This window comes from Rhamphochromis sp. 'chilingali' (genome assembly GCF_963969265.1).
Source record: "Rhamphochromis sp. 'chilingali' genome assembly, chromosome: 12".
Lineage (NCBI taxonomy): Eukaryota > Metazoa > Chordata > Actinopteri > Cichliformes > Cichlidae > Rhamphochromis > Rhamphochromis sp. 'chilingali'.
The window spans coordinates 8,613,526-8,635,756 of record NC_137939.1 but is presented as its reverse complement, the minus strand read 5'-3'; the positions used below and the strand labels follow the sequence as shown (position 1 = coordinate 8,635,756).

The following is a 22,231-nucleotide window of genomic DNA, read 5'->3' as shown; positions in this document are numbered from 1 at the left end:
GTGTGTGCGGGGATATGTGTGTTTTCCAGGAATACCTGTTATTACCTGTACTAACAGAAGATATGGATTTAATGGGGTGAGAAGCCATTGAAAGAATAGAGCGGTGGTGGTTTACTGTGCATTGATCTCAAGTTTACACCACTCCATCACTGAAGCTGTGATTGGACATTGATTTGCACACAGTGATGATTGCTTTTGATGCTATTGATGGACAGGAAAGCACTGAGGGTGAAGACGTGCTCTTGTACAACCCCTTTTCCAAAGAAGCTGGAATGATGAAAAACAAAAGGACAAAAAGACAAACTATCAGATGTTAAAAAAAAGGAAATATTATTCTTTTTAGAAAAATTGGGTGACATGTTTGGACTTCTTGCAGGCCACTTTAGCACCTAGATTTTTCTTTTTTTTTTTTTTACTATGAACCCATGCTGTGGTGATGTGGTTTGGCATTGTCTTACTAAATAAATAAACAAACCCTTTCCTGGAAAAGATGTTTTCTGTATTTCAGAGCTTGGATATATTGTATGTGTTTTGACATTCATGATAAGAGAGCAGCTGAGCTGTCAGGTGACCACCACCTGGTGGTGAGTTGGATCTTGTGGTGCAGAAGGATGCTGGGTAAGCCTGGCGTGCCAAAACGTTTAGTTTGAGGATGTGCTGCAAGCACATAGCAGAGGCCCCTACCCCAGAGATCTTCAACTCCCACCATCAGCAGAGATTCAACAGCATCCTGAGGGAGACTGTGGACATTGAGCCTGAATAGATCCACACCTCAGATGAGCTACAGCTGTGAGGGGGCATGTGCCTGCAGTGGTGGCCATTTCCGAATGAGATGCTGGACCCCAGCCATCAAGCTGAAAGAAAGAGTCCTGTCGACCTTGGTTGGTTGGAATTCGTAGAAGGTTGGAAGGTACCTGCAACTCAAGCCATGCGTGGCTTGTGCTAAGGAGGAGATTGAATATGATTTTCAGTCAGCCAAAGCGGAATCTGGTAAACTGTCCAACTACTCAGTAGGGTGGAGCTGCTGACCTGAAATGAAGACATTGTCGGGCAGTGGCGCTCTAGAATCCAACTTATATGCCTTTCGTACTGTCACGGTCCGCTGTGACAGACCGTGCGGTGGTGTGTATGGTGGACCCAGGTGCGAACACAGGTGAGCAGACGGGAGTGAACTTTAAACAAAAGCGAGCCTTTTATTGTGGCTGATGACAAGGTATACAAATACAGCAGGGATAGCGTGGCTAAACAGAAACCTAAACTGGGAATAACTAAGGTAAAGCTATGACTAAGAATGCAATAGACCGGGCATGGAAACATAGAGGGTGGAAACACAGACGACGCGACACAGACTACATGAAACACAGAGACTAAATACACAAGAGGGATGATCAGGGGAAGTGGCCACACATGGGAACACAGCTGACACAGATAAACATAACAAGACATGGCAGGAGTAAACAACACTGACGGGAGACTGTCAAAGTAAAACAGGAAGTACACAGAGGTGCAAACAGGAGGAGAGAGAGAGCACGGGCATAGTGGGCTGGGGAAACATGGAAATGAAACACGAGGGGAGATGAGGGCTCACAGATACATAGAGGGGCACACAGGGGATAAGAGTCACAAGGGGAAGTCAAATAAGGAACAACATAACAGGACAACTCAGGAAACATGACCTAAATAAGGAACGAAATACAAAAATACAAGGAACTGAGAATACTGGGCCCACATGGCCCAGGACCATGACACGTAGAGGATCAGGGACTGGAGTAGATGAGAAGCTCTTGATGCTGTGGGACTGTCTTAGATGACACACCTCTGAAATAGGACATGGAAGTTTGGGACAGTGCCTGTAGACACTTGTGTTCCAACTTGCTGGGGATTGCCCTGCCTACCTGGGATGGTCGCATGGGCCCTAGAGAGGAATGATGGCAGAATGTTCACATACTGTTCAGCATTTATGGTTAGCCAGGCCATGTAAAAAAACTACTCTTCTCATACCATAATGGATGCTTATATGTAGCCACTGAGTTCTAGTTTCATAGCCCTTTTCTTGCTTAGAGACTTCTCTGAATTCTTCTAATCCCATGTCATGTAGTGGTTATGTAGATAATGAAACCATTATCTACATAACCATCCACCAATGCTCTGCAATTTTACAACAACAAAAAAGAAAGAAAAAAAGAAAAAAAAGAAACATCACAAACTTCTTAAAAGTGGTAAACCCTTCCACGTTTACTTGAAAACATCTTGAAATTCAAAATAAGCATACATTTTTTGAATGCGTCCCATCTTTTTTGGAGTGTTTTATAGGAAGCATGCATTTCTAAACACTGACACACTTTCAACATTACAGAGCCAACGAGAGAAGGTGTGAGATGCACATGTGAATGTTTATTAGCTAGTGTTATTGGGTTGGTGGTTACCATGGCAGCCAGCCTCACCTCTCAGTTATTGGTGCAGAAAGCCTGAGGACAGCACATATATATAATATATGGATGTGCACATACATATTCAGATATTTTCCCTCCTCTCCATCTGTCAAGCTCGCTTCTATCATCTCTGTTTTCGTCTTTTCTTGCTTTCATCTTCTTGTTTGCCCCCTTTTCCCTCCTCTTTTGTCTTAAACCATCATTTTTTTCACTTCAACTCTTCCCCCATACTTTTCCTCTACTAGTCCATTTTATTCTTACTCTCCCTGTTTTTTCTGTTTCCCTTTCCATCATTTCCTTTATTTTTCTTTACGTCTCTCATCACCAAAGCAGAAGGCTTCCCCTTGAGTTGAATTGTATGTGGATGCAGTCAGTCCTTAAAAAGTTTAAGGAATAAATGTAAAACATATTTTTATAGTATGCCTGTGATTTGCCTTTTATTCTCATGCAGTTACCCTTTCAACAGTTTTGTGTTTAATTCAACTTGTTGAACTGCTATAAGCTATAACTCTAGGCTTATAATTACCCTTGTATCATGCTACTTTGCCCTCTTTTCATAAAAAAATTTGAAGTTTTCTTGTTTTTGAAGGTCTTAAATAATGTGTTAAACTTTCCTGATTCTTTCTTCCACAGTTGGCCATGGCCAGAGCGAAGGTGACAGGATGAACATTAAGGACTTTCAGATTTATATCAGAGACTCCCTTCAGCACATTGACCTGATGAAGTCTCGCCACCCTGACCTACCTGTATTTATTGTAGGCCACTCCATGGTAAGACACTTTCCATGAATGTGTGTCAGTTCCTGGAATAAACCATGCATGTCTTTGGAATTGTTTGCACAATGATGTCCTTGGCTTTTGTCTTGTTCTGTGTCCTGGGAGCAGTGTTGTCTTTTGATCAGGTTGGTTTTCCTGTTTTGTTTGGTGTTAAATTGCATAATGTGCCTGAGATCCTCATACAGTATGCTTGACACAAATAGAGCGAGAGAGCTGGCGAAAACCAATGTACAAGTCCCGCTCAAGCACATATTTGATGAGGCTTCCTGTGACATTTTGACACGTAAATGGGGAAAGTGTTCCTCGTCTAGTTGCATGGTTTACTGCTGCTCTGGACATGCAAGTCTAGATAAACTGGTTGTTGAATATCAGCAGAATCAGGCATTTTTTAAGTAGCAGTGATTAAGTAATATACTAAGTAAAATACTTAGTAACTTGCTACCTTTAATTATTAATTGACTTGCTAGGAGAACCGCTTACAGTTTTTCTGTTTAATGGTCAAACTTTACCTATCATCTAAAGTATAACAGACCAACAGTTCAGGGAAGGCTTGCGAAGTTCGCTGTTCTTGGTAAACCCCAGTTTACCTTTCACCTTTCACACAGTGCCACAGATTCCCAAGAGCCTGCAGCTGCTACGGAAAACCTCCAACAGGGCAGTCGCAGGTTCAGTGACCTGCTCAAGGGCAAATGTGGCTGCATGACAGACACAGACAGAGAGTGTTCACTTTCGTCAGTTTGCGTAGAAATCTTCTATTGACCTGCCTCATCATTGACTAGCTTATTTGTTATTATCCACTAATGAAACAGATTTACCTAGCAAAATGAAAGCATTACGGATTCCAGTATCATCTACATTACATCTAGGGTTGCCAACTCCCTGAAAAATAAATAAGGGACACCTCGTGGCCAGGGCCGGGCGACCCAGTTGTCTTCACCCTTCCCAGTGTGGTGAATTTTCTAGCTCTTTTTTTGTGTGTGAAATTATTTTTTTAACCATTTCACTTGAATTTGATTTAAGTAGATGTGTATTCTTTGTGATATGAACACATGTGAAACAAATGATCATTTAGCCATTTATTTTTTAGCTCAAAATGACAACATTAACACAATAAAACAGGTCTCCTTCTTAAACAGAAGCCTGTCATGCTTAACTTTTGAGAATATAAGTAAATCTTTCTTTAAAAGAACTCTGTCCTGCTTAACTTAAAATAATAGAAAACAATAGAAAGAAAAACATTCTTGTAACAGTGCTCATTTAGTGCATTTAGTACAATTGGCTTAATGCTAATCAGCTGCTCCTGTTTGTAAACCCGCTTGTTCCCATGATTACGCATCTTAACTCATCATCATTATTCATCTATGTATTACTTTTATGTATTAGTCATCTATTTGTTGTAATCATCTATCCTTACAGTTGTTTATTACACAAAATAAATTATATTATCACACTTCTGGCCACATAGCGCTGATATTCACTGCACATGCCCATATTAACTTTTTCCAGCCAGGTGTTTTCCTTTTCCCATTTTTCCCTTTCTCTGAACAAACATTGCTGCTCTAATGCTGGGCTTACACTGTGCGGTTTTAGGCCCATTTTGAGCCGATTTTTGAGTGATCGGACCGATTTTGGCCTTCATCGTGCATCGTGTAGTATACGTGGGGTAACGACAAGTGATTAACACCTCACGACCAGCTCCCGATCATCAATCGCTCGTGAGGGTCTCACCACAGCCGCTCACACTGCTCGCGCGCAAACACGTAAACGTTGGTGTAAAAGATGGAGCAGCACGGCTGTGCAGCGTGTGATCTGGACACAAGCAATGGAGGCACACAACCGTGAAAATAGTTGGATTTACATTGCTGCTCAGTCACAGCTGCCCGATCAATGTTTTTCATTAGCAATTTAGCAAAGTTGATGGTGGTGGTGTGCGTGTCTGTGTGAGTGAGTGAAAGACGGAGAGAGAGAGCGCGACAGATTTTCTGTTATAACCTTCATTTTATGGAGGCACAGTGTGAGCACTCAGGTCGCATCAGAGCATCGGGCGGTATAGTGTGAGACCCTGCATCGTGACCTACCAACTTCTAACCCCTGCGAGTCAATCGTGCAGTTTGAGCAGGAGCTGAATAACGTTGACTGAAAAAATCGCACAGTGTTTGCCCAGCTTTAGGTGTACTGTCGTCCGAGACTTGCACCGCAGTGTCGGCGTTTGTTTCCCTGTTGGCCATGCTTCTTGTTGTGGTCATCTGTTGTCTTCCGGTATTTTCTCCGTAAGCGACCTTTCCTTGACCAATGAGATGAGCGGTAATCTGAATTGTCATACTCGTAAGTGTGCTGTCAGCTCATTGGTCACAAAGCAGGAGAGGGGCTGGGAATTATGTTTTCAAACAAAGCGTTAATTCCATTAAAAGTTATAGACTACTTTTGATTCTCACTGTATTACGGGACAAAGTGCGTCCCTTATTAGCTCAATACGGGACGTGTACTTTTGTTTCGAAATACGGGACGATTCCGTTTTTTAAGGGACGGTTGGCAACCCTAATTACATCTGAATAGAAGCTAAAGCTAGCTGCTGTACAAGCAAGGAGCTGGTGCTAAGTAATGAGCTACTGGCTGCTGTATTTTACTTGCAGTCCTTCAGAATTATTCGTTTTGGGTTTTTTTTTTCCCATTTTAAATACAGCCAACTAACTTTCAAAACCCTATCTTAAACTTAACAGACCGTTATGCTAGCTGCTTGTCATTCTCGAAGCTAAACATATTACTCCTTGACTTGTTCTTATATTGTACTTTTCTACTCTGAGTGGTCAAAAGACTCTTTGCTACAAGAAAATTCAGTGAAATGCAGTATTAGTTGTTCATTTAACTGAACCAATTAAGCGTAGACCACTTGTTTTCCTCAAAGCTTATCCAGCTAGGCTTGAATATCCGGGCTAGTGCTAATTGAAATGGCAGTTCATTACATAGCTCACTCAGAGAAGCATAAAATCTTTAATTCTCACATAAACAGCTATGGCCAGTTAAGAATCGTTAATTGACTTCACAGTGGACTGTGGAGGGAGAGCTACAGGGTGTGAACTCCACACAGAAAGGCCAAACCAGGAGGTTCACTGGGCAGTGCACCACAAAGTTGCTCTACTTTCTTAAACAACGCTGACACATGCAAAGAAAAATTCCTAAACTAAGAATTAAAGCTTCGCTTTAATCCCTTGTTAACCGTAACAGTTAAGTTCAGCAGAAAAAGTTATGCTGGGTCTTCAGCTGGTTTAAACTTCAGTGCAGCGAACATGAAAAGAAAATTCAAATAGCCTTTACTGTGGCTCTGTGAATTCGGCAGACACAAAACTGAACCAGAATTCTCATTAAAAATAATTAGACAACGCCTGGAAAGCTTCAAGGCCAGCTTTGGAGCTATTTTTAACTGATTGGTTTATTCTGTTTTCACAGCCTCTCGTTGTTGTGCTCTTCGACCCAACTCTCAGCACAGCTAACAGATCACAAATGGTAGTGATGAGTTATATAATAAATGATTACTGTCAGTGTTTCTAGGTCGAGTCACTTTGTACTCCCGTGAACTTGTTTCGGTTAGATGAGCAAGTCGCTCCGATTCTGCATGCCAACATTTTTTATGCTTTCATATGTGAGGCTTTATGTTTCATAAGGAAACTGACATCACTCACTGAAGTCAAAATCTAAAACAATAAGTCCTTTGAGCATTGCGCTGTGCAAGTCAGAACGCTTCGAAACTAACCCAAGTATGCTTTCAAACATTTTTAGTGCACAGCTGCAGGTATCAAGCAGAGAATTGTGAGTTCATTGCAGAACTGTTTCGCCATGCCTTCCAGCAAAGCTCTACATGCTGGTGTATAAATACTGGCTCATGAAGCCTGTTTTTGTGATTAGGCCCTTTAGTTCATTCAGACAATCACTAGCTAAGTTCAGGATATACTTTTTTGTATTATTTTCTGCTATAAAGATTTTAATTGCTATGTTTTGCATCTAACTGTCCTCTATTAGAGATAACAGCTCCTCCTTCTTTGATGTCTTTCTTTTAAATAGGTCATATTTACTGTCATCACTTGGGCCTTTAGTTGCTTCAAACAACATGCTGTTTAATTAATGGGTCCGCCTTGGCGAGCCATTTATGGCTCATGCGCTTCAGTGCAGTAGGACTGTATACAGACTGAGGCTGTGATGAAGGGATCTTAGAAGCACAGAAGTACATACTTTGTGTAAACTCCACTGTGGGATCCCAGGCTGAGGCAGAGTGCTTGTTTAGACAGCAGATTAAGAGACAGCTGAGCAAAGTCACAGCAAAATCTCTTTCTTTTCCAACTTCTTTCTCTATTTTTCATCATCCCTCACTTTCCTGCTTCTTTTGGACTTCTAATAAATCCATTCAGTGTGTCTCCTTTGGCCTTTTCTGTTGCTGGCTAAGGATTATGCTTGTGTGTGTACACATGGACAGTTGTGGACACCCTAGATATTCTTCAAATCTGCCTGAGGGAAGCGTGTAAGTCTGTGCAGCAGGGAGCTTCTTGTTCCCCTTCTGGTGATGAAAATTAAATCACTCAGACTGAAGCAGACCCTACTTACTCATGGACATTGAAAATCATAAGACTCTTAAGTTATTGGTTAGACTCAGGTCCTCCTTTTTTTTTTTCTTTTTTTTTGGTACCACCTGTGATAGCAATGGAAATGAAATCGACTGGGATTTATGTCGCTTTTTCTCATCTGACTGACTACTCGAAGCACAGAGAGGCCCCAGCTGGAGATAAACCTGTTTTAACTTTCTCAAAGGCAGTTTTGAGTACCTGGGCTTGTGTCTGTCTATCTGCATTGATGTCTATTGACAGCAACAATGCAAGAAACTAAACAGCAGGGGTGTCAAATATAAAGCCCAGGGGCTAGAATTGGTCTGACAAAGACTCCAGTCCAGCTCACTGGACTATGACCTCAATTATGGCCAAACTACAGTTACTACTACAAATAATTATTATGTGGAAAACAATTAAATGACTGAAAAGTTCCTATTTTTTCACATTTTTTTTTACAATGGGTCCACAGTAACAAAAAAATATCTGAATATTTTCTGTTAATTGACAAAAACTTTCAGTTTTCTAATTACAGGGCAGTCTGGGCAATTAGCTTTTTCTCAATCTTTACACTTTTATGTCTTACAATTTAAGCCCAAAGAGTGATGCTGACAAAATAATTTCATTTACAACAACAGCATTTCAATGTTGTGTAGAAAAATGACATACTGTTATAATTGCTCTTCTTTTTCTTATATTAAGAAATCACCAGGATTAAAAATGCAGGTAAACTTCTGCACAGTGAAAGACAGAAAGGGTCCGGCCCGCTTAAGATTAAAGTGAGCTGTATGTGGCGCACGATGTAAAATGAGTTAGACATCCCTGTCGAACAGTCATGAAACTTCACAAGCGTAACTGAGACTTAACTAAAGCCAAGTTTGGAAATGACTCATTTGTGTTTTAGACCCATAAATACAAGTATACATGTAAAAATGAAGTAGTCACTGCTCTATGGTCTATGGGGGTGGCTGTGTTTTTGTGTAAAGACCACAAACATCGTCCATTTCAGTGACTCAGATCAGCTGAGGTAATACATCGCAGGCTGGAAGCAGCCACACCCATAATGATGCACAACTTTTAGCTTGTGCTAAAATTTAATTAAATCAACTTAATGGTGTGAGTTATAAAAGTCAGCTTTATTTTTTACCCCGTTGCTTGTTGCTAGACAACATCAGAGGAGTTTGTAAGTTTTTTTAGGTTACAGCTGGAACCAGAGGAAAATCCTAAAAAACACCCTGAAGATGAAGTCAGTTGTGTAGTTGACTGTGTAGTGTAGAAATGGGTGTGTCTGAGGTTTCACTGGTGTCACTAATGTCAGTTGGTCACTAGTTTCCCTTTCCATTTAGTTTCATATCCTTCTCCCTAGATATAACTTTTTTTTTTTTTCATTTTCATCTCTCTTCATTTCATCCTCTGCTACATTCTTGTTTCCTGTCACGATCTGGTACAGGGATTCAACGCAGAGCGGTAAGGTATCTCCAAGGTGTGGTTTATTTACAGTGCAGTGCAATATATATACAGTGAAGGGATCCAAAACTCCGAGGGGAATCACAGGGTAATCCAAAACTCCGGGGGGAATCACAGGGTAATCCACTCACGTCTCCTTCGCTCACACTCACACACTTTCCCGCAGCAGGGAGGTCGCAGGTCCGGGGGGGGGAGATCTGAAGCAGACGAGAAGGCAGGTCACCAACTAATCACAAGTCACGGATATGAAGCACAAGAGCTGTGAGAACACTAACGTTAGGGGTACAATCATCCAGCGACGAGAGGATCTGTGTTCCAGCCTCAAATAGTGCTCCCGGTGATGATGGGTGAGTGTTGTCAGGTGTGTGTGTGGGCCAAGGGCGGGAGCCCACAGTGAGCTCCGCCCAGGCAGAGAGGGAGAAAACAGCAACAGCAATTGTAGCCTTGTGGGGCCGACCGGGCAGGCACGGAGACCATGACATTTCCTTTGAAACAAATAAAAACCCAAACTCAGTTTTCAGGAAACCTGCCGCGGGTCAAGTGATGTGCAACTGTGTTTTTACAGGCCTCATTTCCCAGTTTCCCGGTGTTTTCACTTTGCATCCTGTTTCTATTAGTCTGTTCCTCTGCTTCTTCAGTTTTATAAATCTCTCAGGCCACGATGACGCAAAAACTCCAAACGACAACACAATAGAGACCACCTGGGTATTCTGCTGTGTGTGTTGAGAGGCTGCTCGAGTGATAACATCCTGTAATGTAGTCGGCAGAGTCAAGCTGCAGTGACGCTGTAAAGAAAGTCACAGTTCTAACTGATCAAAATGTTAATTTAATTTATAGTTATTCACAATTGAACCATGTTTTTCATAATATTTTATATTTTATTATATTTATTAAGACCTGTGAAACAGGAAAAAGTCTGTTAAATTTCAGATTCTTTGATCTTATAGTGTAATTTATGTCACAGTAGTCTGAAAGTGATTTGCGACCTACTGATGATCATATAAACCTCAGAACATGAGCATTTTTGTAGCGTGGGTTTAAGTTTTTAGTTCAAGCTATTTACAGCTTGATGAAAAAACTACCACAATTCATTTTCACAGTTTCCAGAACACATAAACATGTGTGAGAACTTTTAAACGTGCGACAGCAAGAACTAAAAAACACATTACGGTTGCAAATTTACACAAAACCAAACACTCGACTTTTTTCAGGGGCTCCGCTGTATCTCTTTTGGTTGAGCAGTGACACAGAAGTTTTTAGCAGTTTGTCCACGTTGTATCTGCTCGTGGGATGCTGTAAAATCCCTTCAGCTTTGGCGTCTTCCCACTCGTACTCATTTATTTCTTTCTCCATCAGTATTTCTGGCCGAGGCTTACTTGTCCTTCCTCTGTGACAGCCTTTTATGTAACGGTTCAGCAGTGCTTAGGAACTATTTGTTCAGCTTCTAAGCCCTCTGTCTCATCTCCCCTCAGTATCCATTACTCACAGTAAACAAAAATTCCCTTTGTGATGCACCGTGGCTTCAATAAAAACGCTTCTTCATTTCTAATCGGCTTGGAAAACTTACATATAATGGGTGACATTTTTTTAATGTGAGACATTAGTTCAAGTTAAACATCTCTTGGTGCACTCCCTAATTTGTCCTCTTGGCACCATTGAACAACACCATTGCATTAAGGGAATGTCTTCAGTTGTTTTTGTTGTTTTTTTTGTTTTTTTTTTAGTGGTGAGTTCATACTGAATGCAACAGGTGTTCACTTATTGGCCATATAATGTTTATTAAGCCTACATCATATAATGCCGCTATTTTAGCCTTCTACTCCATAAAATGTCAGTGGTGTACTCTCTGTGTACACCATGCAGTGTTAGTGGGGCAGCTGTACAGTCCATATAATATCAGAGTGTTAGCTCCTTGGGCTATTTTTTGACAGTTCGAGTCCACCCACTGACAGTGTGTAGCACTGTGTACAATACCAGCATTCATTTTGTCAACTCTAGTTCAGAGGTAGAAGAGTGTATAGGGCCTCTTATCAGCTTCTGAAAGAGCCTCTCTGTCCCAGTCATCCATCTGTCACTCTGTCTCCCTCTCTTCCCTTCCCTATTCACACTTATCTCACTCTATCAGTGCAGACCCTTTGACACAACTGCATTCATTGGCATTTTTTGGTGATATTTAACAGGCACTAAATATGCTGAACCAATCAGCCAATTTGCAGCTTTTAGCAGCCCCACCACTACCCACCACCACCAAAAAAAATGCAACTTGAAGTTGAGCATTACTTCTGTTTTTGCAGCAGTGCGTCCTGGTGTTCACATGTAGATGTTTTAGCGAAAGACAAAAATAAGAAGAAAGGGGAGATTCAGGCAGCTGCCCTCTTTTTTTCATACTCCCTGTGTGTTTGCATGCAGGCGGCGATGCGCGAGCGTGCACTTGTGTCTTTACAGAGTGAAGTTTTCTGGTGGGAACGGTTTTGTCTTCCTTTCGGTACCCTTTTTCAACAAAGCGAGGCTGTGATTGGCCCCCGGGCTGATGAATATTCACGTAGGTGACAAAGAAAGCTCCCCACATAAACAAAGTTGAAGCCAATTAGTCTCCCACACAGAATCACTGTGCTCCCGTGCGTGTGTGTGTCATGCACTTGTTGCATACGAGAGGAGAAACCGTGCCAGAGTCGACCCTGACGAATCGATTTAGGTTTTGGCTGCCATGGAGCTGCTAATTGTCGTGGCCCTACGTTACAGAATTGAAATCACAATATGAAAAAATGTCAGCGTGGGTGCTATAGTGTGGCCCTGGTGCGGATGTTCTGTGGAGCTCAGCAGTGTTGTGCCCCCGGGGCCCATGGTCCCACACTGACATTTCTCTGTGTGGAACAATAGTAAGAAAAAATAGGGTTGGAGATCTACACAAAAGATGGCTTGTTTCATGTTAGCTGTGACCTCTGAATAGTTTTCCTACTGCTCCTTGCATCAAGACCTTTCACCTACTTTAGGACCTTTCCACTTTGATCACATTAGAAAAGACACTCCTTTTCCTCTATTGGAGTCTAAAGAAGTAAGACGTGCCGAGTCTGTCTCCTTACTGAAACCCTGTCTTTATAACTAATGCTGTTATCTGTGGTTTTCTCTGTTTTGTTAATTTTTTTCTCATTTTTTCAATTTATTTTGGGTCCCTTGAGAACAATATGCTTTATTTTTAAATAAGAAGATATCATACATCGTACATGATGAGGTTACTACTGCACTGATCAGTACACAGCGACCAGTGACAACATCCACTTTGGTGAAATCTCCACGACTGCCATTTTCTTTTTTATTTTAGATATATGTGCTTCTTTTTCTTTGGCCTAGTGAGTGCTCTCACCTTTATTTTGGTGTGTTATATAGTTTTTTTTATCAAACAACAGCTGTCGACCGTAGCACCGCAGAATCTTTCATCTACTCATGACTGGAGGCTCATGCTCGTGACAGCATGACAGGATATAAAGATTACAGCATCCTCCCTCTGCTCAGCTGTGTTGTTAGCTAGCTGCTTCTTTTGATAGGCGGATGAAGACAGAAGTACAAAGAAAAATTAGTTCTTACATAAAGAAAGCTGTGCACAACAAGTAGGCTATGATTTCTGGAAATTTACATGAATGTTGGCGTTATTAAATGTGTTTTTTGTACACCACCAGGCAGCTGCCATTCAGTCTTATAATTTTAAGAAAAGAAAGTCGATTTCTCCCAAACCAGGATTTTCACACGTTAAAAAAAATGTTGTACATGCCCAAAGTAAAATATTTTAAGTTTTACTTTTCTAGATAATTTTAAATAATGTAAGCAAGTTTGGTAACCGCAAGAATCTTCATATCATATTTTACATACGACATCTTTAAGCAGCATATAAAATTAAAGAGGAAAATTCAAAATTAAGTGACAGAAGCATGACATGCGGGCAATAGATTTAAAGAAATAGCTTGACAAATATTATTTGTATTACAGTTTCATTAAGCTAATATGTTCTGCATTTATTTTATAGGGTGGTGCTATCTCAATCCTGACAGCCTGTGAAAGACCTGGTGATTTTGTTGGAGTGGTTCTGATAGCTCCCCTGGTCCAGATGAACCCGGAGTCAGCCACACCATTCAAGGTACCACATACCAATCACCGACCCTTTAAACCACTATTCTCTTCTTTCTGTTCTTTTTCTCTCCTCTCCCAACCCAAGAGGCAGTTATCTTACTTTACTCAGGTTTGCTGTGGATGGTGTCTATAATACTTATAATACTGGCACCTTTTATTTTGTGTGTTTCAAAGGCAACAATCAGTTCAGGTATCACTAGAGCTGCATAAATGGCCTCTCACTGAGTCTTTGATACAAGTATGTCCCAAGTGTGGCCAATCTCTGACAAATCTCACAGAGGAGGCTGTTTTAACAGAAATAAATGACTTTTTTATTCCTTATTTTATGAATTAAAAGTCTAACACTAATACATAATAGTGCAATATTTAAAACCAAAATAGGAGAAGGAAACAGTCTTCATGAATGATGTCACATGAAAATAAGCTATGCTCTTCTCTGTTTGTAGGTTTTCATGGCAAAACTGCTGAACCACATGCTGCCCAGCCTCACTATGGGCTCCATCGAGTCCAAATGGCTCTCACGGGACAAGAGGCAGGTGAGAGACTGATGCTGGCAATGTGTGTTTTGGGTGGCTGAGCACTCTTGTTGTTTGAAATTGAAATATCACTCACTGAGACTGTGGGAAATAGAATTTTCAAGGTGTAAATTTGTCCGCGGTTGATTGTCTACGCTAATGTCAAGTCACACTATGTTTATTGTCCAATCCCATGCCAAAACACCACATCTTTGTAGACACTGTACGCCTTTTCCAAACAGCAGGACAGGTTTGCGTGCGTTTGTTGGTTGTGTTATTTTGTAAACACAGTACATGCTACACACCCATACTTTGTAGTGCCCCTAGAGACATCCCTGGAGAAACAGAAACAAATTCTCATGGCATGTCACCACGCCTAAATTTTGCACGAATTTGAGTCTGCGTGTGTGTGTGTGTGTGTGTGTGTGTGTATGCCTAGTTTACATCAACATTCCTACATCCTGCTGCTTCTGCTTCCTACAGTCAGTCAGAGGAAGTTGTGTTCTTCCAGATACAAGAATAAACAATAGCAGATAAATACTGAATCAAAGGATGTAATCATGTAACAGGTAATCTAGGCACACAGGTATCCAACTGCATAATGAGACTATGTGATACGATATTGTTACTAGAAGGAAAGTTGCAGGGGTGGATCATACTTTGCTCTGATTTCTCACTGTAACCTTTTCTTCATGTGTTTTCAGTAAAGTAGAAAGCTCAATTTCACAACTGAATATGAAACCGTTCGGTAGCCTTATGTTGTTTTATTCATTGTGAGCGGGGATCAGTGGGAATGAACGTCTCAGTCAAGTTCGGTACATAAATGTTCATGGCCTCAAGATGTTCTTTCACCAAAAGACAGGAGAAAAGTAAAAAAACTAAATGAAATTTGCTGTTGCAGGATTTATATTTCTTTTTTCATCATCTACCACCAATCAGCTCACAAACGATCTTATGATGAGCTTAATGAATACTTTTTTGTATTGGTCCTTTTTGCTCCTGTAACTGCAAGTCATTGTTATTTAGTGAACATGCAGTGACACTACTTGTGTCACTAGTTGTGTAATATTCAAGATGCACACAACAGTGTCCACTGATCAGTTTGCTGATTGTCGCATAACAAACAAATGCAAAATGTTACTAATTTTAAAATGAGGGATGATAAAGCATGATGCAGAACCATAAACGAAGCATTGATGCACATACATAAAGATACAAAGTCCACCATGCTACAAGACCCTGCAGCAGTTACATTCTTGCACGTTATCTTTAAAACGTGAAATACAATCTTTAACATTTAATACAAAAAACAGTGAAAAAAATAGGTTGAAAAGAAATAATAAACTATTACTCTCATCAAAACATTTTGAAGTTAATTTATTTCATTTTGTAGCCCAAAGTTTTCGATGATAGATTAGATGGAAGGATGTCGTCTACAGCACGAGGTTTCACAGTCTCCTGGGCTGATGTGGTGTCATTAGTCAAGCCACCTGTGACAATAGAGGAATGCTCTTTCTGTCAAAGTCAGCCACAGCTGTGCTTACATAGATGCTGAATAGACATGAGTAACTGTATGACTTATGTGACAGCTACTTGTAACTACATGTTTAATGTCAGAGAAACAGGGAATTCCCTCTCCGATTTACCTCCTTAGCTTCCTTTTTCCTCCTTTTTCCTTTCTGCTTCCTTTTAACATAACTCCACTTTATCATCCTGCTTCGCTCACATTTTTATTTCTAAATAAAACTCACTGTCCATTTATTAGCAACCATTTGTTCCCGCTTCCCCTCCAACTGCCACAGATTTCCCAGGAGTCTTTTCATTTTCATGCCCATATTTTCTCCCTGAGAACAACTTTTCTCCCTTCAGCGTTATGCCATATTTGGAGAAAACTACAGTATGTATTTGCTTGTTCATTCTAGGCTGTGCACACCCTTTCTAAATGTGTAACACATATCTTCTCATAGTTGTATATTGCGAGAAATTAGAAAATGATTAGGCTTGCAAGATCTTGCATTTATTACAAGTTGTATTAACATTTAAGTGGGGTTTTTATTGAGCATTCTAACAAATTAAAATTAAAAAAATTAAATATTAATTTACTTGTATGAGTTTTAACAACTTGAACACATAAAATGTATTTCTCCAGCATATACTGTAATCTATAATGCAGTTCAAACGTGTTGTAGCTTCCAGCTAATTTTAAATCAAAACACTGACCACAACCTGGCCAGATGTATTTGGCATCTGTTACCATGGTGATTTAAGCCAGGTAAAGGAGAGGAGTAAGAAAATGGCCAGTTTAACTCGCTTTATCTATCAGTGGTTTTAACTTTTAGGGTGATTGGGTGATGGCAAAATGAAATCCGCCATATATTATGTTAATTTTTGAATGAAAACAACTGAATCCTCATTTAGTCTGTTGTCATCGCATCCTTTAGTTTGTACAGAATGTTGTGGGAGCAACCTGGAGAATTGTTTTTGTTCAGTCAGTTGCGTGCTGAAGAAAGAGAGGGAAAAGAAGCAGACAGTTGTCAAACCAAAGATAAGTGATATGCAGCGTCGTGAGAATCCAGCGATGACCGGCAGACCAAGGCCAAACAACATGCAACCTGCAGGGACTTGGTATCATCATGGCAGGCCCAGTTTTCCACCAAGAGTAAGGCACAATCTGAAGCAGGATAATGCTGGACTCAGAGCCCAACTGGAAGAGACTCAGTGGCAGCTACACATGTGTAAATCCAGTCTTAGAGAAGCAAACACGAAGGCCTTGTATTTTGAGAGTCAGGTGGATGAGTATCGCAGAAAGTTCTACTATTTGGATATAGAAACTGAGAAGACAATCAACGATCTGAAAAAGCAGCTGGACGCAGCGCTCAGTAATGAAACCAAGTCTTACCTGCAGGACATTCACACGCTCAAATTTGAGCTTCGTGAAGCTAAAATTGAACGAATCAACAATGCAAACAGGTTGATTCTAGCAGATAAGATCATGCATAAGCTTACTTCTAACCTGGGCGATGCCAACAAGAAGCTGCAGCAGCCGAACAGAAACTCTATAGACACCCAAACGATGATCAGTGACGCTCCTTCAAAGAACCAGTGCTGCGAGATGCAACAGATGTGCATTGACCAACTCCAGCAGCAGCTTCAAAACGCTAAGGAAGAACTGAAGAAGCAAGCTGAGGAACACGAGGATGAGAAAGAGGCTTTACGCTCTGAAATTAAGCAACTTAAAGGCCTCAAAGAACAAAATGAGGAGAAGCTGATGAGTTTAGAGAAAGAGCTAAACGACACGAAAGCTTCCTACATCGCACTCCTGGAGGAGCAAAAGAAGGAGAATGCTAACTTCACACAGGCACTGCAAAAAGAAGAGGAGGAGAAGGCCTCACTTCTAAAGACTCTGAAGGAGCAAGAGGACATGGAGAAGAGATTGGAGGAACTCACGTCTATAATCAATGAGTTAGAACAAGAGTCGGAAGAGAGGAAGAGGAGTTGCTGGCCTTTTAGGTTCTTTTCTTAACTGGCATCTTTCAGTCTGTATTAAAAAATGAATAAATAAATGTGTTTTATGAAATAGCCTTTCAGTCTTGTGCTTTTGTTTAGGTGACAACATGAGTGCACAGTTTTGGGGCAACATTTTGAATACGTTAGGGCAATAAAATGACTGGGTAACACCTTAAAATAAAAAAATTCAAATGAAACTTTACACAACTTAAAATTCACAACCATTACTTGAATTTACTTACAGTACAATAAAAAAAAAATGAAAAACCTGACTTTTCCCCTCATTCTTATGTTCTTAGGTATTTGTAGGTAAATATAATTACATTTAAATTCAAATAAGATACACTGAAATTACATTTAATTACAAGGGAATTACATCCATAGATGTGGGCTGTATTATAAAGTGTTACCAAGGACTTTAGTTAAGGTTAGCAGAAGATCACATTTTCCCTGATACATTTGAAGTTTGCATGAAATACTTCACATTATAAGTATAATTTTTTTCAAAGAAACAATGGAAATGACTGAAAATCTGTCAGAGCTGTTGCATTTAAATGTAGCCAATAGGGACAAAATATTGTTTATATATTAATATTGTTTCTTGCAGATACAGTATCAGGTAAAATATTTTATACATGTACATATATATACATATATATAAAAACACCCAGCACGCCCCTGCGGGCGGTTTATCCTTCAAGCTCGGGTCCTCTACCAGAGGCCTGGGAGCTTGAGGGTCCTGCGCAGTATCTTAGCTGTTCCCAGGACTGCGCTCTTCTGGACAGAGATCTCCGATGTTGTTCCTGGGATCTGCTGGAGCCACTCGCCTAGCTTGGGAGTCACCGCACCTAGTGCTCCGATTACCACGGGGACCACCGTTACCTTCACCCTCCACATCCTCTCGAGCTCTTCTCTGAGCCCTTGGTATTTCTCCAGCTTCTCGTGTTCCTTCTTCCTGATATTGCTGTCATTCGGAACCGCTACATCGATCACTACGGCCATCTTCTTCTGTTTGTCTACCACCACTATGTCCGGTTGGTTAGCCACCACCATTTTGTCCGTCTGTATCTGGAAGTCCCACAGGATCTTAGCTCGGTCATTCTCCACCACCCTTGGGGGCATCTCCCATTTTGACCTCGGGACTTCCAGGTTATACTCTGCACAGATGTTCCTGTACACTATGCCGGCCACTTGGTTATGGCGTTCCATGTATGCCTTGCCTGCTAGCATCTTGCACCCTGCTGTTATGTGCTGGATTGTCTCTGGGGCATCTTTACACAGCCTGCACCTGGGGTCTTGCCTGGTGTGATAGACCCCAGCCTCTATGGATCTTGTGCTCAGAGCTTGTTCTTGTGCTGCCATGATTAGTGCCTCTGTGCTGTCTTTCAGTCCAGCTTTGTCCAGCCACTGGTAGGATTTCTGGATATCAGCCACCTCCTCTATCTGCCGGTGGTACATACCGTGCAGGGGCCTGTCCTTCCATGATGGTTCCTCGTCTCCCTCCTCTTTCTTGGGTTTCTGCTGCCTGAGGTATTCACTGAGCACTCGGTCAGTTGGGGCCATCTTCCTAATGTATTCTTGGATGTTCGTTGTCTCATCCTGGACTGTGGTGCTGACACTCACCAGTCCCCGGCCCCCTTCCTTCCGCTTAGCGTACAGCCTCAGGGTGCTGGATTTGGGGTGAAACCCTCCATGCATGGTAAGGAGCTTTCTTGTCTTTATGTCAGTGGCTTCTATCTCCTCCTTTGGCCAGCCTATTACCCCAGCAGGGTACCTGATCACGGGCAGGGCGTACGTGTTGATGGCCCGGATCTTGTTCTTACCATTCAGCTGACTCCTCAGGACTTGCCTGACCCTCTGCAGGTACTTGGTGGTTGCAGCTTTTCTAGCGGCCTCTTCATGGTTCCCATTCGCCTGCGGGATCCCCAAGTACTTGTAACTGTCCTCTATGTCTGCAATGTTGCCTTCTGGTAGTTCAATCCCCTCAGTTCTGACTACCTTCCCTCTCTTTGTTACCATCCGACTACACTTCTCCAGTCCGAACGACATTCCAATGTCATTGCTGTATAGCCTGGTAGTGTGGATCAGTGAATCGATGTCTCGTTCACTCTTGGCATACAGCTTGATGTCATCCATGTACAGGAGGTGGCTGACAACTGCTCCGTTCCGTAGTCGGTATCCGTAGCCAGTCTTGTTAATGATCTCACTGAGGGGGTTCAGGCCTATGCAGAACAGCAGTGGGGACAGAGCATCTCCTTGGTAGATCCCGCACTTGATGGTGACTTGTGCTATGGGCTTGGAGTTGGCCTCTAGTGTTGTACGCCACATCCCCATTGAGTTCCTGATGAAGGCTCTTAGGGTCCCATTGATCTTGTACAATTCTAGGCATTCCAGTATCCAGCTGTGGGGCATTGAGTCATAGGCCTTCTTGTAATCAATCCAGGCAGTGCACAGGTTGGTCAGTCTGGTCTTGCAGTCTCGGCTGATTGTTCTGTCTACCAGTAGCTGGTGTTTTGCGCCTCTGGTATTCTTGCCAATTCCTTTCTGTGTCCCGCTCATGTATATATATATATATATATATATATATATATATATATATATATATATATATATATATATATATATATATATATATATATATATATATATATATATATATATATATGCGCGACTAAGGGCATAATTAAAGAGAATGTAAGTGTATTTTATTTAAAAGTAAATTGTTAAGTAAATTGTAAAGTAAAAGTAAATTAACAATCTAAAAGTAAATTGTTATTATACTTAGCTACAAATATTGGGTTAACAACTCAGGTTTTTAAGGGAAATAGTAGTAGTAGTAGTAATTTTGCAGGAAAACAAAAAAATGTGTGGGTTGAGTGGGTTTTCTCCGGATACTCCGGCTTCCTCCCACATTCAAAATATGTGCAGTTAGTGAGGATAGGTTAATTGGAAATTTCCCATAGGTGTGAATGCAGGAGTGAATGGTTGTCTGTGTCTATGTGTTAGCCCTGCGACAGACTGGCGACCTGTCCAGGTTGAACCCTGCCTCCCGCCCTAAGGCAGCTGGGATAGGCTCCAGCCCCCTCCCATGACCCTGAAAAAGGAGAAGTGGAAATGAATGGATGGATGGATGGAACAAAAAATAGATAGATGCATAGGAATAAGGGGGTAACAAGTGAAGTGGAGTGGCTTAACCTTGCCTAACTTCTAGGTCTTTTATGTTTTAAGTGAAAGAAATTAAATTAGACGTGGCTCCATCAGTTTAAGGTCACATAGGCCTGCACATTTATTTTATTCTGATAAGTTGGCAAGGGAATTTTAATGTTGATAAATAATAGAATATCCATCATAGAGATATATAGGGACATATAATGAACATTAAATAAACCTGTAAAAAACAGACGTAAAAAGGCAAGGCAGTTAATATGAATGTCAGTGAATGTGACATCTGTTATAGAGCGCTTTGAGTACTCTGAGAGAGTAGAAAAGCGCTATATAAGAATCAGTCCATTTACCATTTATATATTAATATTGTTTCTTGCAGATACTGTAAAATACAATTTTCCACATTTCACACTGTGTACTTTTGAAAAGTTTTTCTCACAGTTTTCTGTTATAAGTTTGGTTTGAGAAACAAAGTGAATATTTGATCACTGTACTAGCTGTTAGATTCAACATTTAAAATGCAGAAAGGACTCTTTATTGTTCATCTGCTCTTAGGAGACTCCAGGCCATCTGTGCATGAGCGACCGTTTTCCCTTTTAATTTGTACCATTTTTCTTCTGGCTGACACGTTTGTGCAATTTATTGCCCACAGTAGCGCTGCATGCATCTAATTGTACACAGACTCTCACTGATGATGTAGAGGTGTCAAAAACTTAAAAACTTGGCATTACAGGGTTGAAGGAGCATTTGTGCTCTATGAAAGGATTGCTGAGTTGAGTTAAGCCTGACCAAAATTATTTCTCTGAGCTTAATTAGAAAGAGGAACAGCAGGAATGAACTTACATTGATATCAGTCCAACATCCGGTGGAGAGAGATGATAAACCAAAGCATCTCCACCCTGGCCTCTTTTGTTTCTCTCCTGTCAGGTGGAGGCATATGACGCTGATGAGCTAAACTATCACGGCGGGATGCGAGTATCATTCGGCATGCAGCTGATGGCGGCAGTGGAGCGTATGCAGAGGGAGATCCCGTCCATCAGCTGGCCCTTCCTGCTCCTTCACGGTGACGCCGACAAACTCTGTGACATCAGAGGCTCCAGGATGATGTATGACAATTCACCGAGTACAGACAAGAAAATCAAGGTGTGTATGGTTAATTTACAGAAAACTGTATCTGTAGAACTGCCTTAGGTTCAACAAGGTGTTGGAAACATTCCTCTAAGATTTAGATTCATATTGATAGATTAGCATCACATAGTTGGTGAAGATTTGTTGACTCATTGTCATGTTCAATACACCAGTTTGACATGATATGAATAAAACATGCCATGCTGGAAGCAGCCATCAGAAGATGGATGGTTGGATGGTGGTGGTCAGCAACAGTACACGCTGGGTACAATGCTCAGTTGGCACTAAGGAGCCCAATTACACCACCAGCAACACACTAAACTATTAGCACGAAGCAGGACTGCTTCATGCTTTAATGGTGCTGTAGAAATAAAATAAAATTGAATTGAGTTGAGTTGAACTGAATGTTGTTTATGCCAAATTCTCTCCCTACTATCTCAACGTTGAAGCTGAAATCGAGAGTCATCAGACCAAACAACACAATTTCTGGTCTTTTGATATCCAATTTTGGTGAGCAGGTG

At 41.1% G+C, this 22,231-nt stretch overlaps 1 protein-coding gene across 2 annotated transcripts in view; it reads left to right on the top strand.

The window, feature by feature from the left end:
* The window catches only part of mgll (monoglyceride lipase), a 49,091-nt gene that overhangs the window by 18,764 nt on the left and 8,096 nt on the right, over window positions 1-22,231 (top strand). For both annotated transcript variants that reach the window (XM_080897941.1, XM_080897942.1), the window contains 4 exons: window positions 3,066-3,202; window positions 13,292-13,402; window positions 13,842-13,931; window positions 21,510-21,725. In XM_080897941.1, the coding sequence (XP_080754067.1) occupies window positions 3,066-3,202; window positions 13,292-13,402; window positions 13,842-13,931; window positions 21,510-21,725 (554 nt within the window). The remainder of the gene's footprint in view (window positions 1-3,065; window positions 3,203-13,291; window positions 13,403-13,841; window positions 13,932-21,509; window positions 21,726-22,231) is intronic.